Source organism: Coregonus lavaretus (genome assembly GCF_964263955.1).
Source record: "Coregonus lavaretus genome assembly, chromosome: 8".
NCBI classification, from domain to species: Eukaryota; Metazoa; Chordata; class Actinopteri; order Salmoniformes; family Salmonidae; genus Coregonus; species Coregonus lavaretus.
In genome coordinates, this window is record NC_139995.1 from 29,547,115 (window position 1) to 29,562,854 (window position 15,740).

General features: G+C 44.6%; 1 protein-coding gene across 1 annotated transcript in view; it reads right to left on the bottom strand.

Moving 5' to 3' along the window:
* Window positions 1-1,295: 1,295 nt before the first annotated feature.
* Window positions 1,296-15,740, bottom strand: part of LOC311133116 (sodium-dependent neutral amino acid transporter SLC6A17-like) — a gene marked incomplete at both ends in the record, with an annotated part of 34,932 nt that continues 20,487 nt past the window's right edge. The window contains 9 exons of the mRNA XM_084166551.1: window positions 1,296-1,700; window positions 1,840-2,002; window positions 2,232-2,391; window positions 5,204-5,396; window positions 7,918-8,110; window positions 9,578-9,819; window positions 10,009-10,119; window positions 10,506-10,687; window positions 13,179-13,305. Coding sequence (XP_084022677.1) covers window positions 1,296-1,700; window positions 1,840-2,002; window positions 2,232-2,391; window positions 5,204-5,396; window positions 7,918-8,110; window positions 9,578-9,819; window positions 10,009-10,119; window positions 10,506-10,687; window positions 13,179-13,305 — 1,776 coding nt within the window. The remainder of the gene's footprint in view (window positions 1,701-1,839; window positions 2,003-2,231; window positions 2,392-5,203; window positions 5,397-7,917; window positions 8,111-9,577; window positions 9,820-10,008; window positions 10,120-10,505; window positions 10,688-13,178; window positions 13,306-15,740) is intronic.

Consider the following 15,740-nt stretch of genomic DNA (forward strand, 5'->3'; position numbering starts at 1 on the left):
GTTTCTCCCATTCTTCTCTGCAGATCCTCTCAAGCTCTGTCAGGTTGGATGGGGAGCATCGCTGCACAGTTATTTTCAGGTCTCTCCAGAGATGTTCGATCGGGTTCAAGTCCGGGCTCTGGCTGGGCCACTCAAGGACATTCAGAGACTTGTCCCGAAGCCACTCCTGTGTTGTCTTGGCTGTGTGCTTAGGGTCGTTGTCCTGTTGGAAGGTGAACCTTCGCCCCAGTCTGAGGTTTTCCTCAAGGATCTTTCTGTACTTTGCTCCGTTCATCTTTCCCTCGATTCTGACTAGTCTCCCAGTCCCTGCCGCTGAAAAACATCCCCACAGCATGATGCTGCCACCACCATGTTTCACCGTAGGGATGGTGCCAGGTTTCCTCCAGACGTGACGCTTGGCTATACTATAAAGGCCTGATTGGTGGAGTGCTGCAGAGATGGTTGTCCTTCTGGAAGGTTCTCCCATCTCCACAGAGGAACTCTGGAGCTCTGTAAGAGTGACCATCGGGTTCTTGGTCACCTCCCTGCCCAAGGCCCTTCTCCCCTGATTGCTCAGTTTGGCTGGGCAGCCAGCTCTAGGAAGAGTCTTGGTGGTTCCAAACTTCTTCCATTTAAGAATGATGGAGGCCACTGTATTCTTGGGGACCTTCAATGCTGCATACAATTTTTGGTACCCTTCCCCAGATCTGTGCATCGACACAATCCTGTCTCGGAGCTCTACAATTCCTTCGACCTCATGGCTTGGATTTTGCTCTGACATTAACTGTCAACTGTGGGACCTTATATAGACAGGTGTGTGCCTTTCCAAATCATGTCCAATCAATTGAATTTACCACAGGTGGACTCCAATCAAGTTGTAGAAACATCTCAAGGACGATCAATGGAAAGAGGATGCACCTGAGCTCAATTTCGAGTGTCATAGCAAAGGGTCTGAATACTTATGTCTGTTTTTATTTTTTATACATTTGCAAACATTTCGAAAAACCTTTTTAGGAATAGATACACACCACTGTAACATCTCAGACACCTGACCACGTGGTTCCTCGTAAAAGTAGAGGCCTGTGTGGCAGCCCCTGCTGCAGTAAACTCTAACCTCTGGGTATGTTGGAGAGGGGAGAGGGGTGTCCTGTGATAAGGATCACAAATAGCTGAGGGTGGAGGTGTTTTGGGCAGCGCTGCAGCACCCCCTGGTGGTGAGACTCTGTAGGGTTAAGTGTGAGTTGGCCTGTAGGAGGGTGATCGTTAGGGGTTTAGGGTCAGGCTAGGGGGAGGGACATGAAGAGGATGGACAGTGATCATGAGTCGCACTCAGGGACGGTGGGGGTGACGGGGGTGGTGGGGGTTGTGGGGCTGATGGTGTTCTGCAAGCCCGTCCCGTAGCAGCTATTGGCTGACAGGGAGTTGGGGTTTTCCAGGGGTTTGGTGCCTGGGGGGACCAGGTAGGCTTGGGACGGGGACTTGGGCGAAGGTGTCTCTCCTGGGTTCTTGCCCAGGATGAAGCGTGTCTCGTCCACCTCCAGGTTGGAGATGTCCTTCATCATGCTCTTGCGGTAGGAGACGGACAGCTTGTTGGAGCCGTCAGACATCAGGTTAAAGTGGCGGGCGATGAAGACGATGGGGAGAGGAAGCATGGCCACCACGATGAGGGAAAAGCACATGGCCAATGCCCAGGGAGGGTAGCTCTGGAAACGCTCCTGAGCCTATAGAGAGAGAAACAAGGGACATAAGGTGAAAAAGAAATACTCCTGGTGCTGACTGCAAACTCTGTAACAAGGCTAGTACACAAAATGTCAAGTGTCTATATGAAACTTTTGACTGTTTTCCAACAGGCTGACTGACCAGTTCCTCCACCCATGCATTGTACCCTGGCGGGCTGATGGCCATCTCGATGACAGTAGCCATAATGAGAACGATGAGACAACAAGGGGAGACATACTTCCACATGTAGAAATAGAAGGCATTGGGCCGGAAACCCAACATGTCCTCCAGGTCCTGCATAAACCTGACACACACATACAGGTGGGTTTAAAATAGGTCCAGCCAACTCCTTCAGTTTACAGTTTACAGTATTCACATTTTCCTTGACTCTTTCTCAATCTTCATCCTCTTATCCAACTTTCCTCTTAATTCATATAAAAACACACATTGCAATATCAGTGATGATCAGTGTGTTCACTTTACAAAGCTACCTCTGACACTATAGGGCTCTCTGAGGAGACGCCATCCTGTACCTCTTGGTGCCGTAGATCCAGGCCACTGACACATTCTCTAGGATGACCACGACAGTGAGTGGCAGACCAGCGGAGTAGTCATCAAACATGGTGACAAAGTAGTTCCCAGAGCGCTGGACGAAGAGCAGGCCACAGAAAAATGCTATGATGCAGCAGCACACTGAAAATAGATAAACAGATAAAACGACACTTTATGGAACAACACAGACTATGAAAAGACACACACACAGGCACACACACGCACATTGTAATGTTGTAATATTGTTGTATTGTGGTATTATACACAGTGGTGTAAAGTACTTACTGTAAGTAAAAATACTTCAAAGTACTACTTAAGTAGTTTTTTGGGGGTATCTGTACTTTACTTTACTATTTATATTTCTGACAACTTTTACTTTTACTTCACTACATTCCTAAAGAAAATAATGTACTTTTTATTCCATACATTTTCCCTGACACCCAAAAGTACTCATTACATTTTGAATGCTTAGTTGGAAAGAACATTTTTCCAATTCACGCACTTATCAAGAGAACATCCCTGGTCTTCCCTACTGCCTCTGATCTGGCGGACTCACACATGTTTCATTCGTAAATGATGTCTGAGTGTCAGAGTGTGCCCCTGGCTATCCGTAAATTAAAAAAACAAGAAAATGGTGCCATCTGTTTTGCTTAATATAAGGAATTAGAAATTATTCATACTTTTACTTGTGATACTTAAGTATATTTTAGCAATTACATTTACTTTTGATACTTAAGAATATTTAAAACCAAGTACTTTTAGACTTTTACTCAAGTAGTATTTTACTGGGTGACTTTCACTTTTACAGTGGGGAAAAAAAGTATTTAGTCAGCCACCAATTGTGCAAGTTCTCCCACTTAAAAAGATGAGAGAGGCCTGTAATTTTCATCATAGGTACACGTCAACTATGACAAACAAAATTAGATTTTTTTTCTCCAGAAAATCACATTGTAGGATTTTTTATGAATTTATTTGCAAATTATGGTGGAAAATAAGTATTTGGTCAATAACAAAAGTTTCTCAATACTTTGTTATATACCCTTTGTTGGCAATGACACAGGTCAAACGTTTTCTGTAAGTCTTCACAAGGTTTTCACACACTGTTGCTGGTATTTTGGCCCATTCCTCCGTGCAGATCTCCTCTAGAGCAGTGATGTTTTGGGGCTGTCGCTGGGCAACACAGACTTTCAACTCCCTCCAAAGATGTTCTATGGAGTTGAGATCTGGAGACTGGCTAGGCCACTCCAGGACCTTGAAATGCTTCTTACGAAGCCACTCCTTCGTTGCCCGGGCGGTGTGTTTGGGATCATTGTCATGCTGAAAGACCCAGCCACGTTTCATCTTCAATGCCCTTGCTGATGGAAGGAGGTTTTCACTCAAAATCTCACGATACATGGCCCCATTCATTCTTTCCTTTACACGGATCAGTCGTCCTGGTCCCTTTGCAGAAAAACAGCCCCAAAGCATGATGTTTCCACCCCCATGCTTCACAGTAGGTATGGTGTTCTTTGGATGCAACTCAGCATTCTTTGTCCTCCAAACACGACGAGTTGAGTTTTTACCAAAAAGTTCTATTTTGGTTTCATCTGACCATATGACATTCTCCCAATCCTCTTCTGGATCATCCAAATGCACTCTAGCAAACTTCAGACGGGCCTGGACATGTACTGGCTTAAGCAGGGGGACACGTCTGGCACTGCAGGATTTGAGTCCCTGGCGGCGTAGTGTGTTACTGATGATAGGCTTTGTTACTTTGGTCCCAGCTCTCTGCAGGTCATTCACTAGGTCCCCCCTTGTGGTTCTGGGATTTTTGCTCACCGTTCTTGTGATCATTTTGACCCCACAGGGTGAGATCTTGCGTGGAGCCCCAGATCGAGGGAGATTATCAGTGGTCTTGTATGTCTTCCATTTCCTAATAACTGCTCCCACAGTTGATTTCTTCAAACCAAGCTGCTTACCTATGCAGATTCAGTCTTCCCAGCCTGGTGCAGGTCTACAATTTTTTTTCTGGTGTCCTTTGACAGCTCTTTGGTCTTGGCCATAGTGGAGTTTGGAGTGTGACTGTTTGAGGTTGTGGACAGGTGTATTTTATACTGATAACAAGTTCAAACAGGTGCCATTAATACAGGTAACGAGTGGAGGACAGAGGAGCCTCTTAAAGAAGAAGTTACAGGTCTGTGAGAGCCAGAAATCTTGCTTGTTTGTAGGTGACCAAATACTTATTTTCCACCATAATTTGCAAATAAATTCATAAAAAATCCTACAATGTGGTTTTCTAGATTTTTTTTCTCTCAATTTGTCTGTCATAGTTGACGTGTACCTATGATGAAAATTACAGGCCTCTCTCATCTTTTTAAGTGGGAGAACTTGCACAATTGGTGGCTGACTAAATACTTTTTTTCCCCACTGTACTTGTCATTTTCTATTAAGGTATCTTTACTTTTACTAAAGTATGACAATTGGGTACTTTTTCCACCACTGATTATACATTTTGTATTGTAGATATGTAGTGGTTGAGAGAATGCCAAGAGTGTGCAAAGCTGTCATCAAGGCAAAGGGTGGCTACTTTAAAGAATCTAAAATATATTTTGATTTGTTTAACACTTTTTTGGTTAATACATGATTCCATATGTATTATTTCATAGTTTTTATGTCTTCACTATTATTCTACAATGTAGAAAATAGTAAAAATAAAGAAAAACCCTTTAATGAGTAGGTGTGTCCAAACTTTGGACTGGTAGTGTATGTATGCAACATTGCTTTTATTGCTATTACTTTGTAATCAGCCCTACAAGGACTAGAACAATAGTATAAAAAAGTAGTCATCCTTAAAAATCTCAGAATTTGTGAGTCTTACCTAGTTCCCCACTCTGTCTTGGTGAAAAGTGCTGAATTTGTGTAATAAACTATGATAGAGGAGAATGGTAGAGCCACAGTGGATTTTAGGGCTGACCTGTGAAGAGCTCCTTCTGGACCTTGTAGGTGTCAAGGACGGGCGTGGTGATGCCTGTCATGGTGCCGATCATACTGCCCAGGCCCAGGTTGATGAGCATGAAGAAGAACATGACGGACCAGAAGGGAGAGGCCGGGAAATGAGTCATGGCCTCTGTGAAGGCAATGAAGGCCAATCCTGTACCCTGCACTGACTGCAGAGAGAGAGGGATGGATAGAGAGAGAAAGAGAAAAAAAGAGTGAAGGAGAGAGGGAGCAAAAGAAGACCAAGATATTGTGATAGAGAGAGGGAGAGGGTACAGAAGAGCCAAGAAGGAGTTTAGTTAAAACTAAAGCAGGAAGCACCAGTGACTCGGTCAATAAAGAAGTGGTCAGATGATGCAGATGCTAAGCTACAGGACTGTTTTGCTAGCACAGACTGGAATATGTTTCGGGATTCTTCGGATGGCATTAAGGAGTACACCACATCAGTCACTGGCTTCATCAATAAGTGCATCGATGACGTCATCCCCACAGTGACCGTACGTACATACCCCAACCAGAAGCCATTGATTACAGGCAACATCCACACTGAGCTAAAGGGTAGAGCTGCCGCTTTCAGGGAGAGGGACTCTAACCCGGACGCTTATAAGAAATCCCGCTATGCCCTTCGACGAACCATTAAACAGGCAAAGCGTCAATACAGGACTAAGATTGAATCGTACAACACCGGCTCCAACGCGCATCGGATGTGGCAGGGCCTGCAAACTATTACAGACCACAAAGGGAAGCACAGCCGCGAGCTGCCCAGTGACACAAACCTACTAGACGAGCTAAATTACTTCTATGCTCGCTTCGAGGCAAGCAACACTGAAGCATACATGAGAGCATCAGCTGTTCTGGACGACTGTGTGATCACGCTCTCCATAGCTGATGTGAGTAAGACCTTCAAACAGGTCAACATTCACAAAGCTGCAGGGCCAGGCGGATTACCAGGACGTGTACTCCGAGCATGCGCTGACCAACTGGCAAGTGTCTTCACTGACATTTTCAACCTGTCCTTGACTGAGTCTGTAATACCAACATGTTTCAAGCAGACCACCATAGTCCCTGTGCCCAACAACACTAAGGTAACCTGCCTAAATGACTACAGACCCGTAGCACTCACGTCTGTAGCCATGAAGTGCTTTGAAATGCTGGTCATGGCTCAGATCAACACCATTATCCCAGAAATTGTAGACCCACTCCAATTTGCATATCGCCTCAACAGATCCACAGATGATGCAATCTCTATTGCACTCCACACTGCCCTTTCCCACCTTGACAAAAGGAACACCTACGTGAGAATGCTATTCATTGACTACAGCTCAGCGTTCAACACCATAGTGCCCTCAAAGCTCATCACTAAGCTAAGGACCCTGGTACTAAACACCTCTCTCTACAACTAGATCCTGGACTTCCTGACGGGCCGCCCCAGGTGGTAAGGGTAGGTAACAACACATCTGCCACGCTGATCCTCAACACAGGGGCCCTTCAGGGGTATGTGCTCAGTCCCCTCCAGTACTCCCTGTTCACCAATGACTGCATGGCCAGGCACGACCCCAACACCATCATTAAGTTTGCCGACGACACAACAGTGGTAGGCCTGATCACCGACAACGATGAGACAGCCTATAGGGAGGAGGTCAGAGACCTGGCCGTGTGGTGCCAGGATAACAACCCCTCCCTCAACGTGATCAAGAGAAAGAAGATGATTGTGGACTACAGGAAAAGGAGGACCGAGCACGCCCCCATTCTCATCGACGGGGCTGTAGTGGAGCAGGTTGAGAGCTTCAAGTTCCTTGGTGTCCACATCACCAACAAACTATCATGGTCCAAACACACCAAGACAGTCATAAAGAGGGCACGACAAAGCCTATTCCCCCTCAGGAGACTGAAAAGATTTGGCATGGGTCCTCAGATCCTCAAAAAGTTATACAGCTGCACCATCGAGAGCATCATGACTGGTTGCATCAGTGCTTGGTATGGCAACTGCTCGGCCTCCGACCGCAAGGCACTACAGAGGGCAGTGCGTACGGCCCAGTACATCACTGGGGCCAAGCTTCCTGCCATCCAGGACCTATATACCAGGCGGTGTAAGAGGAAGGCCCTAAAAATGGTCAAACTCCAGCCACCCTAGTCATAGACTGTTCTCTCTGCTACCGCACAGTAAGCGGTACCGGAGCGCCAAGTCTAGGTCCAAAAGGCTTCTTAACAGCTTCTACCCCCAAGCCATAAGACTCCTGAACAACTAATCAAATGGCTACCCGGACGCTGCTGCTACTCTCTGTTTATTATCTATGCATAGTCACTTTAACTCTACGTACATGTACATATTACCTCAATTACCTCGGCTAACCTGTGCCCCCGCACATTGACTCTGTAGCGGTACCCCCTGTATATAGCCTAGCTACTGTTATTTTACTGCTGCTCTTTAATTATTTGTTATTTCTTTGTATTTGTTATTTTATTTTTTACTTATTTTTCTTAAAACTGCTGTTAAGGGCTTGTAAGCATTTCACTGTAAGGTCTACATCTGTTCTATTCGGCGCATGTGACAAATACAATTTTATTTTATTTTATTTATAAGGATGACTAGAAAAAGCCTAATTGGTTTGGTGTTGTGAAGATGGATTATATACAGATCCAGTTTCGGTGATGTAGAGCTCAAAGCCCAGACAAACAGACCCACTGTACCTTGTTGAGCTCATCCTCCAGGACACAGGGGTCCAGGCCCAGCTCGGCGAAGCTGCCCTCCTTCACAGTCTTGATGACGCCGTATATCTCAGCGTAATCTACGGTGGACAGCTGGGAGAAGTTGACGTGTGGCGGAATGAGGTCATGACTCAGCACGTTAGAGTTCAGGTAGCCAAGGATCTTCTCTGCATTCCTGAAGACACCACAGGGAAACATGTTAGAGCACAAGATGAAACGTACTGCAAAAGTCCTGACTCTGATCACAGAGAGGGCATGATAAAAAATGTATGGCGTGAGCAAAGAGTCGTTTCATTCTGGATTAGACAGCTTAAATTCCCTCCACTATCACTAGGGGAGAATGGGGTAAATTGAGCCATTTTTTACATTCAGCATCACTCCGTCAAAGGAAATATAGTTTTCTTTCTAACCGAGATACCTACATATATTTTAGGATGTTGTGTATCCCTGGAAATAATCAGAATTAATGTAAACATAACAGTTTTGAAAACATAGCTTGTCCAAAAAAAGTGGTCTCTTGGCAGAATCTATCCCGGGTATTGGGTAAATTGAGCATAGGGACAGGGTAAGTTGAGCAGACTTGGGGTAAGTGGGTGATGGTGTCCTGTGACAGTGGGTGATGGTTCTGGTAGGTCAAAGTTTAATTCAAGGAATGGGGGGGGTATGGTATATTGAATAACTTAAATGCATAGATTCTCTGTTCAATATCACTTACCCTTCCATTTATTGACCACTTGCCTGGGACAGGGATATTGTTTGGATGTGCCAATTCGTAGGTAAGTTCTCTGCATTTGAGGCTACTAAGCCCATGAAACTGGTCTGCAAGATTCTTGATATGTTTAGCAAGCTCAGACTCCATGTCATCAGATAATACTTTGTGTGCTTCTGCTACTCTATCATAGCCACTCTTTTGCATAGGTACAGGTATCGTTTTCTTTTTTGTCAATGTACCTCTTCGGTGTCATTCAGTCTATTTTTTCATCCCTTGCTCCTGCTCGAATGGACTTCTTCCTTTCTCTCACTTCCTTGGCTGCTCTCTCAAGAACCTCAAGGGGGGCTAGACCCCTGCCCTTTTTATGTCTGTATGCACAGGGCATGATGATGTCTTGTCTGTAACAATAAACATGCACTTGAGTTCATACGCATGACACATTGCAAAAATAATATCAGTTTTATGTATAAAACGGACAATATGGAATCATTGTTTGTATGGGGTATGGTGGCCATTGGCTCAACTTACCCCAATGCAAACATTTGGACTATATTAACTCACACATCTACAGGGATGCACTTTCATGCTAGGTTTAGGACCTCATATTGTAGCTTATAAAGACCCCAACTGATGTATAAAACAATCTTAAAATGATCTACTTTGGTTTAGATAAAAGCATCATGAAACTTAGAACACAATACATTCATTTGACTTTGTGAAAATCAGTTTTCAGTTTCTTGGACCTAACTTTTTCCATGTGGTTTCTTCATTCACAGACTCCATGAAATGATGACCTCCAAAATATTTGGTCACATGATTAATTTTATGTATGGTTTCCTAGAAACAAGGCTGGCTCAACTTACCCCTTTGGCTCAACTTACCCCACTCTCCCCTACTAGATGGCCGATAGGGCAGTTGATTTGAACTCACTCTATGACACACTTCTCGTTCATAAGGTTTGCCTTGAAGCCCAGCACAGCGAACACCACCAGAGTAGCCAGGATGGAGGTGACAAAGTTGATAAAGGAGACGAGCACGGCGTCAAAGTGGCAGTTGTTGTCTATCTTGTTGTAGCTGGAGAAGGCGATGACTCCACCGAAGCCCAGGCCAAGGGCAAAAAACACCTGTGTGGCTGCCTCCCTCCAAACCTGGGGCTCCAGCATCTTCTCCAGCTTGAACACACAATAACACATTGACTGACTGGTTGGTTTTAATTATTAGAAATGTTTATAAATTATATAGGGGTAGTAGCTGTCTTACCACTGGCTTTTCCCATAAATGACAGCATGCAACTGCAATGGAAGCTTCTCTGTGCATGCATGCGTGTGCGCATGTGTATAACGGCCTTCTCTGAATCTCACCTTGGGAGTGAACATGTGTGCGATGCCATCCACAGCGCCCTTCAACAGCAAACCTCTCACCAGGAAACAGAAGAGCACCACGTAGGGGAACAGAGAGCTGAAGTACATCACCTGTCAGACCACAGGAAACAACATTCAGTCACACGTTCTGTATTATAGCTACACCATCCATGCCAGAGGAAGGAAGGACACCAGTTCAGCAGCACTCCAGTTCAGTAGAACTCCAGTTCAGTTGTGCAATTTTTAGTCATGTCATGTTCTTTAAAAAGTGTGGACCTGTCATATATTTTCCCTACACTCTTTTGACTCTTCCCCCATGCCCCCTGCCCGTCTCCCCAGGCATCCTGCCCCTCTCCCCCACACCCCTCTCCCCCACGTCCCCTGCCCCTCTCCCCACACCCAGTTTCCCTTTCCCCCACACCCCCTGCCCCTCTCCCCCATCCTCCTTGCCCCTCTTCCCCACAAACCCTCCACTTTCTCCCCACAGTGCTCCCTACCTTCCCGGAGGACGCGATACCTCTGATGACAGCCAGGCAGACGATGATCCAGGCCACCAGCAGAGACAGGGTCATCTTGACGTTCAGGCCGCCGCTATCTGCGATGGTGCTGGTGGTATTCAGGGTCTGGCGGTACCAAAAGTAGGTGGTGGCCGAGCTTTTCTCACACTCAGGCTCCACGACTGCAGAGGGGTGAGGGGGAGGAGGGTGGTCAGTGAGGGGGGAGGGAGAGAGAGAGGGAGGGTGAGAAGAGTGTTGGTGAAAAGGGAGGGAGGTCAGAGAGAATGAAAGAGAGGGAGAGAAAGGGGAGGGAGGTATGAGATAGGGAGAGTAAAGGGGGAGTAGAAGGGCGGAAGATAGAGAACAAGATAAATATAATAAGGGATAGAATATTTACACAGGGACCAAATCCCCTCCCCCCTCTGGATTGGCTCTCCCAGACTGACATTAGTAAGGTAAACCAACCTGGAGTCAGGGGTAGACGTAACATAGTAAACGAAGATCTGGGACACTCCAATTAGTATGATATGTTACGTTTGGTATGGTATGTATTAATTTGTGGATGCCCATCATCCATTTCGTATGATATGTTACAAATTACAATTCGTATGATATGTTACGTATTGCAATTCGTACAATATGTTACAAATTTGCAAATCATATGATATGTTATGAATTTCAATTTGTTGTGGCTAACGTTAGCTGGATGGCTAGGTGGCTAGGTGGCTAATGCTAATGTTAGCTAGGTGGCTAACGTTAGCTAGGCTATTGGTTAGGGGTTAAGTTTAGGGTTAAGGCTAAGAGTTAGGTTAAAGGGTTAAGAGTTAGGGTTAGGCTTAGTTAACATGCTAAGTAGTTGCAAAGTAGCTAAAAAGTAGTCAGTAGTTGCAAATTTGCTAATTAGCTAAAATGGTAAAGTTGTCCAAGATGAGATTCGAAGACACAACCTTTGGTTTGCTAGACATTAGCGTTATACGCCTACCCATCCACCCTGACCAACCACCCTCCTTTCATTTTTTCCTTAAGTAACCTCTGTCTTATGTAACCATCCTAAACGTAACATATCATACTAATTTGAGTGTCCCGGATTTTCATTTACTATGTTATGTTTAGTCTATGAGACCAGCCTGGGTAAACAAAGTCATCCTTGTACTTGGCATGCACAGTGTGAGCACTCATTCAGGACTCTCATATTTTCACCTTTAATAGTTCAACCTTGGGTAAAATATACATGGATCTAAGTCTGGAGAAAGCATTCTTACAGATGTACTGCAGAAATACACACACATGGACACACATGCATGCACGCACAGAAATGGCCAGCTCAACTAAGTGTACCAGTCTCTATTTATGTCAAGTAGATGGCAATGTTCAGCAGAGGAAATCAAGATGGCCTCCATAATTCTCTTTTTATCCTCTCTTGCTTCCTCTCTCTATGAGTGATTGCATTCAAGCTTATATGCAGTAACTCTGTCTATCTGTGCCCCTCTCTCTCTCCCTCCCTTATCTCTCCCATCTCCCTCCTCTCCTACATGTCGCTCCAGCATGACCGAACTGTATTAAAAGTGAAAGCTACAGTAGGTCTGAATGACCTTGGTCTCTGTGTTCTTTAGCTGATCGGTGCCAATGTGAACCACAGTCTATATGATGTTGTTAGTGCAGACATGTAACCATGGGGCCAGGCCAGAGTGGGTGCAAAGCAGTGTGGTCCTGGGGTCCCACAACCCTGCATGAATTATGGGGTCTACCGTTCACTATGACCATGGCGAGAGGTCACTTTTTAACACAGGATTAAAGACAATGCTACAGACAACCTGTAATGCCACTGTGGAAAACCTCATTTACCACTATACTGTAGTGTAGGAGGTTACCTGGCACGGTGTAGTAAACCACCATTAGCAGTAATGTACAATTAAACCTATGGGGAATCACATACAATACTAGCATTTGTGTGAAGTACTGTATGATTACACAATAACATGATGACTTGCTACACCATGCCTTATGCCTCTGTCTCTCAGTGTAAGAACCCTTCTGTTGGAGCAGAACTATCTGACCAGCTGCAGCTGCTCTCCTCCATGCTCACTGGTGGCTGACTGTCTCATACTGCTGTGACATGTGAGGGGCGGAGGAGAGGAGAGGAGACGAGAAGAGAGGAAAGGAGATGAAAAGAGAAGAGAGGTCAGGCGCTGAGTGATTTTATTATCACCACTTCTAATCTAATAGAGCCTCAGAGGACTTTAATCTGGAGTATCTCCATCTGAGTCATGAAGGAGTCTCGTAAGTAAACTAACACCATCAGCTGATCGAGTTAGATGTGTGATTCAGCGCCTGCCCTGGTCGACACTGGATTGAACTGGGAGATTGAACTACGAAACACAAATGTGTTTCTCTCAGACTGATCAAAAATGATCGTGCAAGTATGGATTCATTCTTATTCTACAGGGCAAAATGAGTGTGTATAACCCGTTGGAAATGAGTAATATCTGAGTAATCAAATACAGGCCTTATTAAAAAAGGAGAATGGATTCAAAATCCATTGAAGCCTTTCTAGTTTGTGTGACAAAGTGTGACAAACCACATTGGTCATGGCCACCCTGCTGCGTTATATGACTTTTCTGTGCCTTCTGCATCTCTCCTCTGTCCCTCTATTCAGATCTGGCATCCACTCACTTGCTAATGATCCATTCCTCCTGATAGGGCATTCGGCCCATGGCAGTGGGTACTGGAAGGACTGGAAGAAGTAGAATATGCTCCAGCCGATGATGACATTGTAGTAGAGCCCCACAAAGCCACACACCTGGAATGGAGGAGAGGCAGAGTCTGTTCGAGTAAGAAAGTCCATTGGAACTGAGGTGCTCCTCAGCACGAGTCCATCTCACTGCTAGTTGATGCCACACTTTCAGTCAAATGGCAGAGTGTGTGTGTGTGAATGTTCATACATATACACTACTAAGAGGCAATGTCAATATCTTTCTCATTCAGATGGAGTATTCATCCTCCTTGGCGTTTTTCCTATTTTGTTGCATTACAACCTGTAATTTAAATTGATATTTATTTGGATTTCATCTAATGGACATACACAAAATAGTCCAAATTGGTGAAGTGAAATGAAAAAAATAACTTGTTTCAAAAAATTATACAAAATAAATAACAAAAAAGTGGTGTGTGCATATGTATTCAGGCCCTTTGCTATGAAGCCCCTAAATAAGATCTGGTGCAACCAATTACCTTCAAAAGTCACATATTTAGTTAAATAAAGTCCACCTGTGTGCAATCTAAGTGTCACATGATCTGTCACATGATCTCAGTATATATACACCTGTTCTGAAAGGCCCCAGAGTCTGCAACACCACTAAGCAAGGGGCACCACCAAGCATTGGCACCATGAAGACCAAGGAGCTCCCCAAACAGGTCAGGGACAAAGTTGTGGAGAAGTACAGATCAGGGTTGGGTTATAAAAAAAGATCAGAAACATTGAACATCCCATGGAGCACCATTAAATCCATTGTTAAAAAATTGAAAGAATATGGCACCACAACAAACCTGCCAAGAGTGGGCCGCCCACCAAAACTCACGGACCAGGCAAGGAGGGTATTAATCAGAGAGGCAACAAAGAGACCAAAGATAACCCTGAAGGAGCTGCAAAGCTCCACAGCGGAGATTGGAGTATCTGTCCATAGGACCACTTTAAGCCGTACACTACACAGAGCTGGGATTTACGGAAGAGTGGCCAGAAAAAAGCCATTGCTTAAAGAAAAAAATAAGCAAACCATTTGGTGTTCGCCAAAAGGCATGTGTGAGACTCCTTAAACATATGGAAGAAGGTACTCTGGTCAGATGAGACTAAAATTTAGCTTTTTGGCCATCATGGAAAACGCTATGTCTGGCGCAAACCCAACACCACTCATCACCTGAGAAGACCATCCCCACAGTGAAGCATGGTGGCAGCATCATGCTGTGGGGATGTTTTTCATCGGCAGGGACTGGTCAGCATTGAAGGAATGATGGATGGCGCTAAATACAGGGAAATTCTTGAGGGAAACCTGTTTCAGTCTTCCTGAGATTTGAGACTGGGACGGAGGTTCACCTTCCAGCAGGACAATGACCCTAAGCATACTGCTAAAGCAACACTTGAGTGGTTTAAGGGGAAACATTTAAATGTCTTGGAATGGCCTAGTCAAAGCCCAGACCTCAATCCAATTGAGAGATTGCTGTACACCTGCGGAACCCATCCAACTTGAAGGAGCTGGAGCAGTTTTGCCTTGAAGAATGGGCAAAAATCCCACTGGCTGGATGTGCCAAGCTTATAGAGACATACCCCAAGAGACTTGCAGCTGTAATTGCTGCAAAAGGTGGCTCTACAAAGTATTGACTTTGGGGTGGGGGGGGGGGGGGGGGGGGTGAATAGTTATGCACGCTCAAGTTTTCTGTTTTTTTCGTCTTATTTCTTGTTTGTATCACAAGAAAAAATATTTTGCATCTTCAAAGTGGTAGGCATGTTGTGTAAATCAAATTATACAAACCCCCCAAAAATCCATTTTAATTCCAGGTTGTAAGGCAACAAAATAGGTGAAATGCCAAGGGGGGTGAATACTTTCGCAAGCCACTGTAGGCAGGAGAAGTATGTTATTGTCTCATGTTCCTGACCGTCTTCTGAGCCTTCATGTCAACGAGGACAGGCAGAAGCTAAACAAGGTCGGGAACTCCATGACTTATTAAAGTGCACTCTTTCATCCGTTTTCACTGTGATCTCTTAAGAGGTCAAAATTAGCCATCCCTTGCCTCTCCCACGCTACTCTCAGTCACGTGCATCTCCAACGGGGGGCTGTCTCTCTTTCACACCCTAACCCCCCGATTACACAATCCAGATCAACAGATTTACACAAGGTCTATTTCCATTCCATAAAGCAACTGAGGAAAACAAAATTGCTACTGTTTATACCACTTAAATGAAGAAGAAAAATGCCATTTTTGACAACTCAGTAAAACATTAACTCTGTCAGATTTTATTCTAACATTCAACTCCGTCAGAGTGCTGACAATTGTAATAGAATGGTTATGTTTTTATTGGAGATTTTCAAATGAATAATTTTACAAAGTTTAGAATTGTTTGTATTTAACTTGTATGTTCTTGTCAACATTCTGAAAAAATATTTGAATCACTGTTCTGCAACACAAGCTTAAACAATTGAAGGATTTGCTGTGCTAAGCCTGAGGGATAATGTTTGCTTT